Source organism: Oenanthe melanoleuca, chromosome 1A, assembly GCF_029582105.1.
Source record: "Oenanthe melanoleuca isolate GR-GAL-2019-014 chromosome 1A, OMel1.0, whole genome shotgun sequence".
Taxonomy (NCBI): domain Eukaryota; kingdom Metazoa; phylum Chordata; class Aves; order Passeriformes; family Muscicapidae; genus Oenanthe; species Oenanthe melanoleuca.
The window spans coordinates 43,379,090-43,395,901 of record NC_079334.1 but is presented as its reverse complement, the minus strand read 5'-3'; the positions used below and the strand labels follow the sequence as shown (position 1 = coordinate 43,395,901).

The window sequence follows — 16,812 nt, the reverse complement described above, 5'->3', positions numbered from 1 at the left end:
TTTGCAGTTTGCTTCCTAGCAACAAACAGATAATGCATTCATTTCACCAGAGCACCAGAGCCTCTCCTCTGTTTTGAATCCCCAGGGTAGCAAAAGTGTTGTCCAAAACATTGTTATGTTCACTTTTTTCTCCTTCTCCCATTTGTTTGTTTTTTTGGTCTTTCTTCCTCAATTTCTTTCTATTCCACCCAAAACACTGTGTTCATCTAAGACTTAATAATCCAGTTTGATACAGAAAAAATGGTACTATGGCATATGTTTTCTTTTCTGAACCAGAAGTATAAAGCATCTTGTATAATCCCACTTGTTTTTCCAATGCCAGAGTCCTGGCAGAACCTCTCTCTAGACTTATGTAGTGCAACAAGTGAAGGAATCCCCAGGTTCAGATTTGATTTTTGCACTTGCTGTGACTGTGCTGTCACACCAGGGCCCACCTCCGTGCAGATACACTCATGGGTAAATCTGTAGTTTTGTTGGCTTTTAATTATAGAGATAGTAGAATTCACATCCTGACTAAAATATAGAAAAATCTTATTCACAATGCAACCGTGTAAGTACTTCTTCATTGTTTGTCTTATACATAAACTTTGTTTGCAAAAATATAAATAAGCAGAAATTCTCACTCAGATTTTTCCAAATTGTAAAGGCAAATCAAGCTTTTCATTGGATTAAACACAAAAATGTTGATATTTTTAGTACAGTAGCAATATGTTTATTTAGGTATATTCCAGCCTAGTGAATTACACTGGTTAGGGTCATACTTTAGACTATTTGCAAAGAGATTCATAACCAATTAGAATATGATGCTGTCCTGGTTGCAATTGCAGTTTTAATTTATTTTCATTTCAGTGTATTATGGTGTAAGGAATTATGAAGTTATTCACCTGAAATTAAACAATAAACCATATGCCAATGTTCTTTCCTTAACAGTGTTACCCAGAAAACAGATCTTCCATGGGACTAGGTCTGGTTACTATTTCAAAAGGAGGGCCTGGCCTTCATTTGACTTGTACAGGCTGTTTTAATGACTTTAATACCTTCTGATGGGGGCATTGGTGAAACTACATTGTGTATGAGTATTAAATACTCAATTTCATCTTCAACCTTTTAAATATAGTGTCCTTCCAAAATGAACTCTCTTCAGTAATATCTTAGTATGTGCTTCTGTCCACAGTGTTATAAACATTTTCACTTTGCTGCTGGATTATTGAAATTTTGGAGTACAGTCTTTTAAGTGTTAGTGGTCTGTATGTTTGCAGCATGAGTGAGCACAGACATTTATCCTCATGCCTTGTACACAGCAATAAGTAGAACATCAAGCCTGATACAGTCACATTCAGAGGTTTTGCTTTTGTGTGCTTTGAGCATGAAGATTCTCTTACATGTAAACAAGAGAGATATTCTTACCACTTTTTTTCCAGTGTATATGCAGAATGATAAAATCTCTGGTATGCTTTTTCTGTAAGTATATGCATATTAGAGGTGGCCTACCTTTAGAATTTAATAACTTAGTGTTTTCCAAAAACAACAGCAACAACAACAACAACAACAAAAAAAAAAGTGATGAGATGAGGAGAAACAGCTTGATGGAAAGTGGGTGTAATGGTTTTCAAGCAATAGTTTCTCAACAGGCTTACTATATGATTCGTGGCTTTGTACATCCTAGATAATATACAGATATATGGTTTCTCTGGGTGTTCAAAGGTATTAATTAGGGAAAAAATGTATTATTTGAAGAACTAAGATGTTAGGTTTTAGGAATTAGAGGTTAAATTAATTTGCTGAGTATATATTCAACCTAGTCTTCTAGAAATTTTAAAATGTAATTTATTTTCTCTAGTATTTTATATGTGCTTTTAAAATATTTCCCATAAGCTGTGACTCTAAATAAAAATATCAAGTCACTTCCTTTTTTTGTACCCCATATGCAAATCAAGTCACATGTTCTGTTTAAAACAAGGTAAATAATTGCACCCAAAAGTGCAGCTGGCAATAGTGGGTTTCAGTTAAAAATGCTTTGGAGCTGCTGCTGAAATCTTCATCTTGAAACTGAAGTACAGTGTAAAGGATTCTGAAAAAAGCCCAACTATATGTCTTTCATGAAATACAAGCCTATCACAGCTGCAAATTTTTTTAAGGATGTTGATGGTGCTGTAGCTTTTCCACTGACAAAGGAAAGACCACAGTGCTTTGCTACAGAGATCTCTACTGGCCTTTCTTTCCTTTCCTTTTTCTGTTGTCCTCCAAATCACCATCATCCTTGTCTGAACATTATCAGTCATGGAGTAGGGCAGGGAGATAGATCTGATAAGAAATGAAAAAGAATAAGCATGCACTCAACTCCTTTATTCCAGCTACTGTAAGCTAAATTGTTCCTTTACCTGTAATACAGTAAATATTGTAGCAATTTTAAGAGCAATTTATTATTGATAAAATACTGATCACTATCAGGATATGGACTTTGCTTTTCTTCTTAGGCTATTTTCATTTGTTTCTTCTGCACCCTTTTAATGGAATATGTAGGTCTCTTGAAAGGTAAGGTTGAAAATTGCAAGTCTGGCCTGCATTATGTAACAAATTATTTGAAATGCAGCACTTTTATTTTCTTTATACTAGTAAAGAAAATCAGTATATTTCATTTAACCAGATTCATTCTTCATTCATTTTCAAGGAGTCAAAGAAATTAAGAAGTTTAACAGACTAACTTCACGGCATATCATAAGCTTGTTACTTTGGAGAACAAATAAATTATTTTCTTATAACTTTACAATCCACTTCTTAATGCTTGCAGTTGCATCTACATGGCCTCCAAGCCAAGGGCCCAGGTCTTACCAATGAAAAGTCATGCACGATGGGGAAAAATAAATACAAGAAACCACAACTCCCCCTCCCTCCACTGAAGACATTCGCTGTTTAAACCATTCTTACACCATGTTTTCATGTGAACTGCATCATATTGATTTGTCTCTACAATGTGATGTGAGTTTACTAAAGGATTATAGGGCTGCACACATGCTTTTCATAAACTCTGCATGCATGGCTGATTTTGTCTTAATAGTACATCAGTTAATCCCATGTTTGTTTGTTTGTGTCTCCAGTGATGCAGAGGACCATAAACCTCTAAAAAAAGGAAGCCGGACACCTTCAGACAGAACTGTGAAAAAAGAAGACAGTGATGATAGTTTAGTTGACTATGGAGAAGGTGTAAATGGTCAGTTCAATGAGGATGGCTCCTTTATTGGACAATATAGTGGTAAAAAAGAGAAAGAACCTGCAGAAGGAAATGAAAGCTCTGAGGCCCCTTCTCCTGTAAATGCCATGAATTCATTTGTGTAACCACAGAACTCGATCCCCTTCTATCTTCAGTTTGCTTAAAGCACTTGTACATCCTCCTTCTCATACTATGAACACACAGGTAACGGAGCTCCTCACCACCAGATGTTAATGCTATGAGAATATGCAGGTTACCAGTACACAGCATAATGACACAGTAAGTGGTATGTTACTATGAATCAAAATAGAAAATTGAAATTTTGTTCAAAACTTGGGTATTTTTACTTTTCTTTTTAAAGGAACTGACACAAACAGTAATTTCAACTTGTAATTTTGTTTCCTGTTGATAATGCATGGAAAAAAAACCCCTACACAACTTACAGATAATCCTGTGTACACTATAAAAAAATGGTTTGACAATTTGTTATGCAGTCCTCAGCTGAATCCCTGGATATGAATTCCGTTCTCATTGTCAGAGTGTTATAGTAGTATTATATAGAACTTCAATGTCTTTGTGGACATTGTTGTGAAATTGGTGACTTAATGTCTAGCTATCATATGTCTTTTTGCAAGACAGTTAGGAACAGTATGTACAGTATATAATTGCTAAATGATTTAAGTATGACACTTGCATTTGCTGATGCTTAATGAGACCCTATTATCTGCTCTTTGCTCCTATTACTTTATAGCCTTTTTAATCTATCAAGTATTACAGCAGTACAGTGTTCTATTTTTACATCAAAACACATTGAATTGATTTTAGGGCATAAAAGATATGCATTGCAATGCATTTTGGAATTTGTACAGTCACTGAAAGAAAAACTTTAAAAATGAGGGAAAATATTCCAGAAAACACAGGGCAAAGTACATTCAGTGCCTTTATACAATATGCATTCCGTAATGCGCTGTACTACTAAATCAGTTGGTGCAGTAAACTGTGATTAGCAGACTACTGTCATTGCCAAATAAAGGAAAAATGTGAAGAAAAAGAAGTGTTATGAAACAGTTGTGCTAAAAATTGAAAGTTTAAAATATTTTAAATTACATGAACAACAGTATAATTTTTTCCCTTTAAAAAATGCTTTCTACACAATTACAGCACAACATGTTTTCATGGCCTTAGAGTACTTAAAACAAAAATGAAAATAAACAAACCAACAAAAATCCCAAAACACAACCAGAGTTAAATTATTTACTAACACAGCAAGGTATAAGCTCTTGTAAAATAAATAATTAAAAACCCAAACCATCTGACTCCATCGGTGAGAGTGCATTTCTCTCTGTGTCCCAGCCTGATCAGTGTGGCAGCTTTGTAATTATCTCCAGCCTGAAGCAGTGTGGGGGTTACCACCTGGAACCACAGCATTCCATCTGACAAGTGCTAATATGGTTTATTGGTAAAGGATTACCCTTATCGGTTAAAAAATTATTTCCTCGCATACTATATCAATCAAATGTTTACCTCCAAATATAAATTTTTATAACAACCTATGGTTGAAGGAATGCTCAGTTTCATTTGCCAATAAATTGGTTTTTCATAACTTGCATCAAGTTTAATTTTAAGTAAGCTTTTTATATGTAGATATTTTGTTGAATTTGTAAATACACTTAAAGCGTAGATGCTATATGCTTCTAGGTGTTACAGACAAATAAACCAAGAAAGCTTATGTTGTACTGTGTAAGAAGTACTATAGCCAATGGTGTGCATGGTATTTTAAAGCATCTACTTAATTTTTTTTTTTTTTTCTGTGAAAACAAAATAGTGATCTGCTCATTTCCTGCAGATTCCAACTGAACCATTCAGAGCTTTTGCCAGTGCACTACATTAGCCCATAGGACACCTTGCAGCTTTCATGTATATATTGTAGGTAAAGCACAACTGAAGTAATCCCAAATGTAACTCAGCTGTAATAAGCTTCGTTTGCACCTTTGAGCTTTCCATTGGTCAGTTTTTTTAATGGGAACTGAAATATGAAATGGATTATATGAACATTGATTACAAAGCACAAAGAGAACATTTCTTCACAGGATTTGCAAATGGTTTTGGTAAAAATAAAATATCATTTTTTTCTTATTTAATTGTAGATGCTGACTTATCTGTGCATGTGGGGGTAAACATACAGGCTCACTTCTGTAATAGTGCAACAGATTTTGTATTAAAAATAAATGTGGTTTTAAAATTTCACTGTTTGTTCTGTTTACACTAGCAATAAAAATCACATCAGATTTGTCTTTTAATTCGGAATTCCAAGTTGAAAAACAGCCTGAAAGAACTGTGACAGAAGTTGTTCCCATGATGTTACAGAACCTCCATTATTGCCACCAAATTATTTACAGAAAGTTGCCTACCTTCACATGCTACTATTTGAAAAAATGGTACATTTGTCTGACCATTTCCCATTGAAGTCTATTATTTGCATTTTACTTTCATGGATGTTTATATTATTTATTTAGTCATATTACTGCATAGGAAAAAAATGAAAGTCATGTTCCATACCTGTAAGAGTGAATAAGAGAAAGTAAGAATGTAGATTTGAAATTAAGAGCCCTCAGATTGGATTCCAGATAAGGACTTTGTGTCCTAAAGGAATTGTCTGACATAAAAATTTATGGTTATCTGTTTTTACATAGTATATGAAGTAAGGAATTTTTAGTTATCAACTTTTACAGTACACAAAATCCATTGCAATGCTCTTTTCATATCTTGTCTATTCTGTATGTGAATGGAAACAGACTGGGCAGGAGGGCAGCTGTTCTGCATAGAAGACTGCAGGAGAGCCATGGATTCCAAGAGATGCAGGTGCTTCAGGAGATGTATCCAAAAGTTGATGTGTGGGCATGATGCTTGAAAGAGGGATCTTATCACTGAATCAGAAGCCATTTTTTCAGCCTTTCCATATGTAATTGGAAACTCCTGGATATCTCAGCTCCTGTCATCTGCACAGACTCAGTTATGACACTTCTGTCTTCAAATATCTTCACATTATCTTCAGATATCAGCAGCCTTGGTTTTTGTACAGGTATCTGTTGATTTTAGCAGCAATGTAAATTGTCTGGGAGATATGCAATACAGCCGTTTCTGTTTCAATTAAAGAATATTTCCTGAAAAGAGGGGTCTGGGTTCCCTCAGCTTAGTTGGGAAGAAGGATTTCATACAGTAACAATTTTTGGAAACACACAAACATTTGTGCATGTTCCCCCAAGTGTGCTAATACGTATAGTTGCTGCATTTTCCTTTTACTGATACACTTTGCTTTTGATTTTATTCTCACTGAAGTGATTGTATAAAACCTGAGGGAATTAAAGAGGATACCCCAATGGTAATTTTTCTTGTAATCTATTCTCTTATTGTTCCTAGGAAAATACAATTTCCTCATGGTTCCATGTAGCAGAGGCAAAGTGACAAAAGATTTGGGGACCAAATTCTTTTTTCATGATGTGTGATCTATTTTAAAACAAAAACTCTAGGAATTATATATGAAGAAATATTATCTACCATGTGGAATTTTCTTCCTTTCTGGGAAAAAAAAAAAAAAAATTTAAAAAAAAAAAAAGATGGGTAGAAAAATCAGAAGGAGGATTCCAATCATTTCTGAAAATCCATTTTCCTGTGCAGTGTTTCTGTCTCACTCCCTCTCTGTTTTTCCTCTTCATCTACCTTAGGAAAAAACATGTCAGAGAATTGGGAGAAGCAGCAACTGGTTTTGTGAGAAGATGGAAATAACTGAATGTGCTACCTGTAGGAATCTATCCCCAAATTATGCCCCTAGAGTGAAAACAAATCTAACTGGCCATCATGTTTTGATCTCTGGCTGCCCTTTGTACATGAGAAGTGGAAACTTTAGACCAAATTGTCAAGATAAATACATGTCAGCAGGACTATGACAGACAGTAGATGTGATCCATTGTGACTGTAAGCGAGGAGGAAAATGGTGATCCTAGTGTTCTTATTAATTTTGGCAGCAAAAATATACACCAAGTTTCTTACTGTGCTCACATGTAAATGAGCTGGTAAAAAAAAAAAAATTGTGATCACATTCAATACCTGAAGGATGGATTCTTCATTTGGGGTTGGAGAAGTTTGCTCTATTGTGGATTTGGCAGCACTGGCTTTGTCCCTCTGGGAAAGCTGCAGAGGATAAATTTGAAGCCAGCTGGCAAGTAATAGGTTTGCACATGTACAAATTAGAGAGAGGTAGGGCAGGAGACAGCTCCTGTCACCTGGACCCAGCCAGCCTTTTGACTTTGCCCCAAGGTGCTCAACTAAAATAAAGAAGTTTAGAAGGTAGTGTGGTTTCCCTGCCAGCTGAAAACAAGCCCCATGGCATCATGTCAGAAATCTAAGCCACTGCTTGGATTTAATTCCACCTGGCTTTCTATCACATTTTGTATATAAGTGATGAGGTGGAAACATGCTGTACAAATGCAGGTTTCAGACCTGAGCTTTCAAACAGAGAAAGTTTAGACAGTCCAACTCTGGTGCCAAACTTTTAAAAAAATTACCAGGACTTATGAATGAACTGCATTTACCTTTGACAGTAAACTGGCTTGATATATATCTTCCAGAGATTGCTGCTGTATTGCCCATGTCCAAAGACCTCAGAAGAGGGATGCTTTGGCTTTGAAACCCAACATCTTACCTGAGAGAGGATAGCAGCCCACTCCTCTGCCCCATGTTTGCAAAGATCTAAAGGGCTTCAAGAATTCACAGAACTAAGAGAACAAATGAAGTTTTTTAAATGGCAGTGTTCAGGATACATTTCAAATAGATGTTCTGCAATATATGTACTGTAGTGAAAGAGAGTTATGGTCATGCTGGCATGAAAAGTTTGCCTGACTGCTGTGGCAAGAAGGGGTAGTGAAAATAAAACTATTGTGACAGAGAAAATGCAAAAAAAGGTGTAATATCTGAGGTTTCTTGGAATGAGTTGAGAAGCAGCCAGTAGGATAGCTGGCCTGAAGGGTGAAAAGAGAAAAACTGACAAATGGCAGAGGCAGCAGGAGCCCTTGCTAGTGTGGAGCAGCACAGCCTGCAGACCAGACTATCTGTTGGTGACAAACAGCATAAAATACATCAATCATTCTCCTTCCAGATTTAAAAAAAAAAAAAAATTATTTAATTAGTTGTTCTAAGAGACTTAGAAACACTTACCAATCTTAATGTCTGTCAAACAATTTAAAATTGCCAGGAAGTTTATAGGTTTGGCATAGGGGAAGGACTAACCAGCTGGACAATCAACCAAAAAGCAGTTGCTTTAATTTCCTCTACTTTTTGAAGTAAGCTAAAACTTTTTCCTGGAAACCACCTGCTTTCTGCAGATATAGGACAAGGCAATCTGAAGAGATCCTTTTCCCTTTTCTTAGGAATTTAACTAGTGGTGTTCCAGTAATATGAGGAAAGTGGACATTTTCCTAGCTGTTGATAAGGAAGATACAAGGGAACCATACAAACTGTTTGGTAGATGAAGAACCTACACAGTGAGGGCTCCAAACATGGAATACCAGAATTAATGTTTTTAAAGAGATTCTTCAAGAACAATACTGAAGAGAGGAAGAAGTAAAAAGACAGACAATTGCAACAGTTTTTGGACAAGTCAGAGGACAGATGAATGTAAAAGAATGCTGACATGGACAGGAATAGTTTGATTTCTGGTAAGGAGGGGGAAAATGGCCTTTCCTTGGCTATGTGATGGCCTGTAGGCACAAATACCACATGAAGAAGCACAAGAAAACTGGTTGCCCTGCCTATAAGTGAATACTATGGCTTTAATTTTCTAGCAGTACACAAGCACAATTTTTTACTATATAATTATATAAACAGTTAGCCAGCAAGAGCTTCTATGTAGCTGAGATAGTTTTTCCTTCCTGTCCTTTTCAGTACAGGTGTTTGGTTCCAAAGTTTTGCTTTAATAAGTAAACAGCCTGTGCTGTTCTACTACAATTAGGCAATGATCATAAACTTTAGCAAAAGGGAAACTCATATGTATTTTTCTAAAACAAGCTGATTTATTTCTTTTATAATGAGAGGCAGACAAGTCTTCAATCACTAACATTTAAGTAACAACTGGCCACTAGAGGGAAATAACAATTGTTGGTTAGCAGAAGCCCAAAGCATCCTAAGTTCACATTCCATGTTAATGGATATAAATAAAATAAATAAGTAAGTGTGTATGTGTGTGTGTATAAATGTGTGTGTGTGTATATCTATATATATCAAGGCACTATAAAATAGTGGTTAAAAAGAATAAGACACAGGTTCATAATAATTCACTTGTTTTGAGTAGCACATTAATTCTGTTTGTCTATGCAACAATGACCTCATTCTAATTCAACCATTTGTTATCACGATTGTAAATAGTAGGGACATTTGGGGCAGAATTGCTGTTTGAAAAGTAAACTGGCAAGAACTATGGGACAGGGATGCTTGGTCTGAAATTCAGCAGATAGCCCTGTCCCAAAGGCTTTTTTGAGGCAAAATCAGAAGCCAGACTAATGTCTTGCTAGACTGTCAGTTCCCAGATATGTGTCTGTAGGTATGTGTGCCTGGCAGCGGTACAATAATAGTGATTTTAAAAATTATGTTGACCTGGTTGGTGTGTAGCCAACTAGCTCAGCTTCTGCAATTCATGTGAAACCTACACTGCCACAATGGGTTCGGGAAAGGTGCTGCCTGGTGCTGCTGAACCTGTACAGCTGGAGGGGGCAGGTTCCCATGAGAAGTCCAGGAGTGCAGCCCGGCTGGGCAATGAGTAGGGCAGCAGTTCATCTCACTGAAGTACCACACTTAATCTGTTTTTGAATTTGTCAGGATTGCCCTTAATCTCTGTGTCAAAGAAGAAAAGCTTAGGGTTTTGATGCATGAAGTGGACGATGTCGTGGCAGCAGACTGCTCTCTGGCGGGAGCAGGCTCAGTGCTCTGACCGCCTTTAGGGCGCTCCTGTTAGAGCGCGGCCAGGGCGGGGACCGCCGCTAAGCGCTTGGAGCAGGACGGGTAACACACGGCACGTTTTCAGTGTCGCAGCCCCAGGAGCCCTGCTGCTCTGAAATTAGATGAAGAAATGCTGAATTGATTCAAGTTGTCACACAGCATCATCTTCAGAGGGACTCTGCCTGCGGGAACCGGCTCAGCACGTCAGGGCCCATTCATGTGAGGAGGACAGAAGCTCTGCCCTCTGGGATTGGCATCACATCATCCTTGTGGTGGCAGTGAGGGGTGCAAGGGGGAGGCACCTGCAGGGTGTGCACGGCTTTGTAGCTGCAGACTTGTTGCATGGATTGAGGCAGTAGAATAAAATAAAAAAGCCTGAAGTGTTAAGAAAATAACAGAAACTTTCAAGACACAACTAAATCATCGTATACCAGCATCATACCAAACAAATACGTGCATGCTGCTGTACAGATGGGAATGCAGCCTCAGGTTAATGATTAAGAATGAAGAAAATATAGCAAGTTTTTTCTTTTTGCTGGTGGTGAGAGCAGAGATGATGAAAACTGGAACCCAGGACAGATATTTCAGATGGAACAGGCAATCTTCACTGCCACAACCACTGAAGCTGCTTTCATTTACACCAGCTGAGACTAGTGCTTGTGGCATTTTAAACAGGTCTTCAGGCAGAGCTTTGAATATAATGAATATTTTTTAGTGAGTAACGTCTAATGGAATGTCAGGGTCTCTCCACTAATGACAACAGCCTCAAGCCTCTGGTGGGAACATCACAGCCACAGCCAGTTTATGTGTTGGAGAGAGTAATTTATCAGAACTGTGATCTTTTTTTTCTAAATCACATATTTCAGCCTGCAACTGAAAAATGTTCTACTAAAAATATTAAAAAAGCAAAACACTTTAATTATGTACCTGATTTTGGTGAGATTGTTGCTCATCACTTGTTCACTAAGAATTTGTAATAATAAAAATAATGGTAACAAGCCCATTGCAGAAGCATAGCCCATATTTTTATGAGGCTTGCTCTCAGGGTGCACATTTTAAATCTACACATAAATGCTTGGAGAGAATCACTTCAGTATCCTTTTTACTTGTAGATAAAAGTTTCTATTTTAATGTCTGGAATTGGATACTCCAAGTAAAAAATAAGAGAAGAAACAGGATAAATTTCACTATCACTCATAAGCTTTTCTGCAGTTTTAGTTCTGGTTTTGGTTTTGTGTGTCAGGCTTTTTTTTTAATACATCTAGTAGGATAGGTTTCAAGAGTGATTTACATCTATTCATCACTGGATGATGAGGTTTTCAGTAAGATATTAAGAGAAAGATTATTGTACACCATAAGACTTTGTCTGTCAAAAATCTGATGTGACAATCAGTGCAACCTAGTCCTGCATTTCCCTGTAACTTAAATGTGAAAGAAGCTCTCCATGTCAGACTTGAATTGGTATAAAAATACACAGATACTGAATCTGAAATGTTCCACTGCTTCAAGTGACAAAATAAAAGCTAGTGTATGAAACACATGGATTGCTCTAGTTCAAGACAAATGAAAACACAGTAAATTATGGGGAGGTTAGGGGGTTGATTTCTATTGAAAATAACATAAAGGGAAGCTTATAGGAGCAGAAATTTAGCCTTGCTAAAAGTCTTGCCATTGGTTATCCTGATCTCACATCAGAGCTACATTTCCTCCACCCCACATGCAGCCTTAAGGAGTGCTCTACTCTGAGGCAGGGCTCTCTCCCAGGGCCAAATCCTACCACCATCCCAGAGAGGAAGAGGTATGGGGGAGAAAGGTCACTAAAGGAAGGCTAATCCTTGAAGCATATTTGATTTTCCACTCCTTCAAAGTGCTGATGAGCGTCTCACACAGTAACCAGACACGCACTGGAAACAGCTCCTGCAAACGGTGGCTGTGGCCACTTGGTTTAACTTTGTCTTAACAAGTATTTTGTTATGTATTTTGAATTTAACTTTATAAAGAACTGACACTGGAGTTATTTATACAAAAAAAAAAAAAAAAAAAAAAAAAAAAAAAAAAAAAAAAGGAAAGGAATAGAGAGTAAACCAAGGCTTTGTGCACCTTTAATTCTGATCAGCAAATACAAATAGACCAGTATGTTACCACGTAGAAGATCAAAAACACATGAAAATGCCCACCTCAGTTGGCAAGATCACCCCTTTCCTGACACAGGGCAGAATTTGCACTGGCACAGAGATGAACATTTACCAAGGTTAGTAGACACCAGCCTGCCCAATGTCATAAGGTTCCTCATCATGGGAATGACTCTGAGCCACTTTTGCATTATTTCCAAAGAGTAACTTAATGTGTTTCCTTTGCCAGCATGGGAAGAGCCTGCCTGGTCAGAAAAAGGGAAAACCAGCATCACCCAGAGTCCAGATCTTTCTCAGCCAGTGTGATGTTGGTGCTGGTAGTCAAGCTGTCACCACAGCAAGCATTCCACTAACCCTGCTGCAGGGCAAAAACAGAGACAGAGCAGGACGTGGAGCTAAGTGCCTGAACCCTTCCTGGAATTAATGATCACAAGTGAACTGTGCTAATGCCAAAACAGAGTATCATGGTTTCTGAGGAAGGACATGTTTTGGTGTGGAGTCCCATGTATCATTCTCTTTTGTCTTGCCATAGTGGTTGACTCCCAAGAAAAGCTGTGGTATATGTAAAATCGAGTGGTTAGATACTGTGCTTTTCTGTTAATCCACATTGTTATGTATAATAAGTGTGGATGCAATAGTGTGGATAGGACAGTCAAACTAAGTACTGAAGATGAACCCCTGAATATACTGTGAATAGACCACCCATTAGTGCTCCTTCCTGACCTAGTGATAAACAGGATATGGTTACTGCATGTTACTCTGTTGTGCTCTTACCTTGCATGTTGGACAACAGAACACTTGGAACTATCCTGTTGACTTCTGGCTTTTTAGTTCTGATAGAGATTGAGACCCATGTAAAGGAGTAGGAACTTAGACATCAGCAGGGATTTCCTAAGCACATTACAGTAGATCTTCACCTCCAAAAAACCCCTTTAGAAATGAGTACACACACGCACGCAATTTTATTGTATGAAAAAAAAAAAAATTTTCCTCACTGCATGAAACACTCAGAGAGCTAAATCCTGAGAGAGCTTGTGTCATGCAGAATGACTATATTCCTGAGATGCTGCAGGTTGGTGGCTGTGAATCACAGTGCAGCCCAGGAGCAGGTCTCTCCATGTTTCATTGCTCCTAACAGCAACACCTAACAAACTAAAAATGCATCGGTGCAACTTTTCTAAAGCCAAATGTCTTTGAGTTTAACCCCAGCTGGCAACTCAGTACCACACAGCTGCTCTCTCCAAATGGTTTGCCTGGATAAATATGTTCGTTGAAAGGTTACTGTCCAGATTGAATAGCCCCAGGCATTCTGCTTCAGTTTTGGCATGGGTCCATGCATCACCCTTGCAAGAAAGGTTGTCAATTTAAGTAATCTATCCACTACTTTTTTTTTTTTGCTAGTAAGCTGAAAATGTGCCTCACCTTGAAGTGGTAGCCCAAATCAAATTTGGGCACAGATAAAGAAATATTTACTGATGCAAATAAATTGCACATAGCTAAGGTGCATGTGTCCAAATGTTAATAATGTGATATTATAATTACCAATTGTACCCCTGCCTTTTCAACAGGTATGCTCAAAATACATTCAGCATGTATACATATTTCTACTGAAATATACATATACCCAGGTATTTTCAGTCATAATTTCTTAGAACATTCAAACCAGTGCTGAAGTCTCCCCTAGATCCTAAGGCTCAGTGTAGCTTTGGAACATGTTAGTTTGCATCATTCTGCATTAGAGCAAACAACTGAAGCTAAACCCTAGTGTGAACATGCATTTGGAGTGTTGTTGACTCTGCACTGGCCTCAGTGGATTTGTCTCCACTGTTAATTAGAAGCATTCCTAGTCCAGGCTCAGTTCTGGGGCCCCAACCAGCCCCACAGCACTGCTGTCAGCTCATTACCAGGCTGTCTTGAAGGGCTCTGCAAGTGCTGTGAAGGCTCCCAGAGGTACCTGCTCCCCGTTGGCAATGGGGACAGGACTGTGTGAGCGGTGGCTCCCTTCGGCGCTGTCTCAGCAGGTTCCATATGCCAGAAGTTAGGATGTACTACAGTCATGCTGCAGGAAGGATGTGATCCTGTACCACTACCACAGCTTTAGACTTGGGGATGGGGAAGGAGGCTCAGGCAGAGCCTCAAGGGGGGCAGCTGAGCCCCTGCAAAGTGGGGTCTACACAGGGCTGTCAAGACTAGGTCTGTGCTCCTTGGTCTTGTGGCTACCACCTTATCCTACACCTTCTTTAATTTGAGGACATACACATAGCTGCACTTCTCTGGCCCATTGACAAATGTGCCACCCTGAAAAGAGAAGTAGGGGGAGAGAGGGAAGGTATCCTTCAACAATAACACTTTAAATAAAACACTCCAAAATTACCCAATCATATTTTCTGAGAAAATAAATAGTTGGTTTAGAAAACCCATCTTTGCACGTGTACTTTTGCAAGCAGAGCAGTGACCATGCCTACTAGAAAGCAAGATCCCACTGAGTTTCACTGTGAAATAAAATCCAAAGTGGTTAGTATGGAGAATATTCCACTCTTCTGTGAGGTTGAAGACTCTTCCCAACTAATGACAGTATAGAGTGATTGATCTTTGTGGCTGGCATATTTTATTGCTGTGCTCAGCTTTTGCTCTGTGATTACAGAGGAAATTCATGACAGGTTAGTTTTCCAAGGCTGCTTTCTTTTCTCTCTCACATGGTATGATCTATTTCTTAAGATAATATGCAATTAAATTCCAGTTTGCTTGAGACACAAGAAATCATCACTATTAAAGATGTCAATTTAAACTGTGTTTTTCAAAATATTTTAGTTTTTAATGACATGAACTAACAACAAAAATGAACAGGACAAAGTGCACAAGTCAGAGAAGATGCACATATCATATAATAGGGTGGCCAATATGTATGACGTAGGTGCATCCAATTTAAGGTACATTTTACAAATACACTGATTCAGGAATTAACAGAATTCAGGGGTAAGTGCCAAAGAAGAGAGCATAGGAGGAGTGAGGATGGTGAGATAATAGGTAAGCAACAGATCAGAGAAAAAAGGCTGAGATAAGAAAAGTGTAAGTGACCAAAACTTTTCTGCTAAAGAAGTATTTACTTCTGCAGCTTTGAAAGAAATGAATCTCTAAGACCTTCACACTGGTTTTCTAGGCAAGAATAAATCCACCTAGAAAAACTTTACTGCCACTAAGACATGAAGGGAGCATTACCCTTGAAAGAAAAAGCGAGAGATGAATGGCTGACTGCCCAAGCCTAAAAGGAAACTGTCCATTGCTATATGTACACTTGTGTGATGCCTTAAAATGTTTTTGTTAGAGGGAAAAGAACAATTTTAGACCCATGTAATAGCCACTCTTCTACCAAATAGTAGTTAATAAGACATCCATGGAGAACTGAGTTGATTTAAATGCTTTATTCTAAAGGGCATTCAGCAATCATGTTCTCACTAAATGGATAATCAAATAAGTCACACTCTCCATTTAGAAATGCAGTTCATTGTTAATGGACCTAATATCTGGGTGGACAGTTTTTTCTCAAAATCCAGCCCCCTTTGGAGACCCATACTTTGCTAAAACCTCTGAGCTGAGAAAACTCTGCTTTATGTTTTGTCAAACCACAAGGGGTAGACTACAGACATGTATGTTATCAGCTTCAAAATTAGTAACTTACTGTAGGTAATAACCTTAAGGGTTAATTGAAATTTATATGGCAGTGAAGTTAATGGAAAGAAGATCAGATTTTCACTGTTCATATCATATATTTTTCCAGTGGGTTCAGCCTGCTGTTGTGCTGCTCTGACCACCATGTGCACATCTGGTAGTGAAAGAGAACTGAATTGCTCCTCAGTCCATGTCAAACTGCTCCTACTGAGTAGGACTGAACAGGCTGGAAACAGACAGGACCAAACCCATTATGAAAATGAGAAACCCGGACTGTCAGAATTCAAGAAACTTGGAAAAGAGTTCTCAACATAATTAAATAAGTCTCCTTTTGCTACTCTTACATCTGTGATTTTCCTCCATCAGATCACATCTATCACCAAAAGGAATCCATTATGGTTGTTATTATTTATGTTACAAAAGTACAGTGAGGCTTTAGAAATCCCATCTCTTAAGTGATACTAAAAATGTGATTGGGCCCATTGTATCCAATTCAAGTTGCTTAAAAACCAGCTTAGCTTTTGACTTCAAATTCATCTTTATCCTCTCACAAGACACACAGATAAGATATTCCCCTATTTTGAAAATTCTCTTAAACAGCAGCCAACTGTGAGTCTCAGGCCCATGTTTTAAATCCTTCTGCTAAGAGTAAAACTGCACATTATGGACTGGGAGAGAAAATGGAGACATAGCAGGACCCATGGGACTTGCCACTATCCACTTACTTCTTTAAAATGTATATTTGGATCAGTCCCTCATAGCAGAAGGAACCAGCTTAACTTTTTCTTCCCAAGAACTGAAAGACTGTTG

At 38.0% G+C, this 16,812-nt stretch overlaps 1 protein-coding gene across 18 annotated transcripts in view; it reads left to right on the top strand.

Moving 5' to 3' along the window:
• NRCAM (neuronal cell adhesion molecule) overlaps positions 1-5,458 on the top strand; it is a 138,448-nt gene extending 132,990 nt beyond the window's left edge. For 12 of the 18 annotated variants that reach the window (XM_056482385.1, XM_056482388.1, XM_056482387.1 and 9 more), the window contains one exon: positions 3,099-5,458. In XM_056482385.1, coding sequence (XP_056338360.1) covers positions 3,099-3,336 — 238 coding nt within the window. In that variant the 3' untranslated portion in view covers positions 3,337-5,458. The remainder of the gene's footprint in view (positions 1-3,098) is intronic. The other 6 variants (XM_056482366.1, XM_056482363.1, XM_056482365.1 and 3 more) reach the window with 2 other exon arrangements.
• Positions 5,459-16,812: the final 11,354 nt, after the last annotated feature.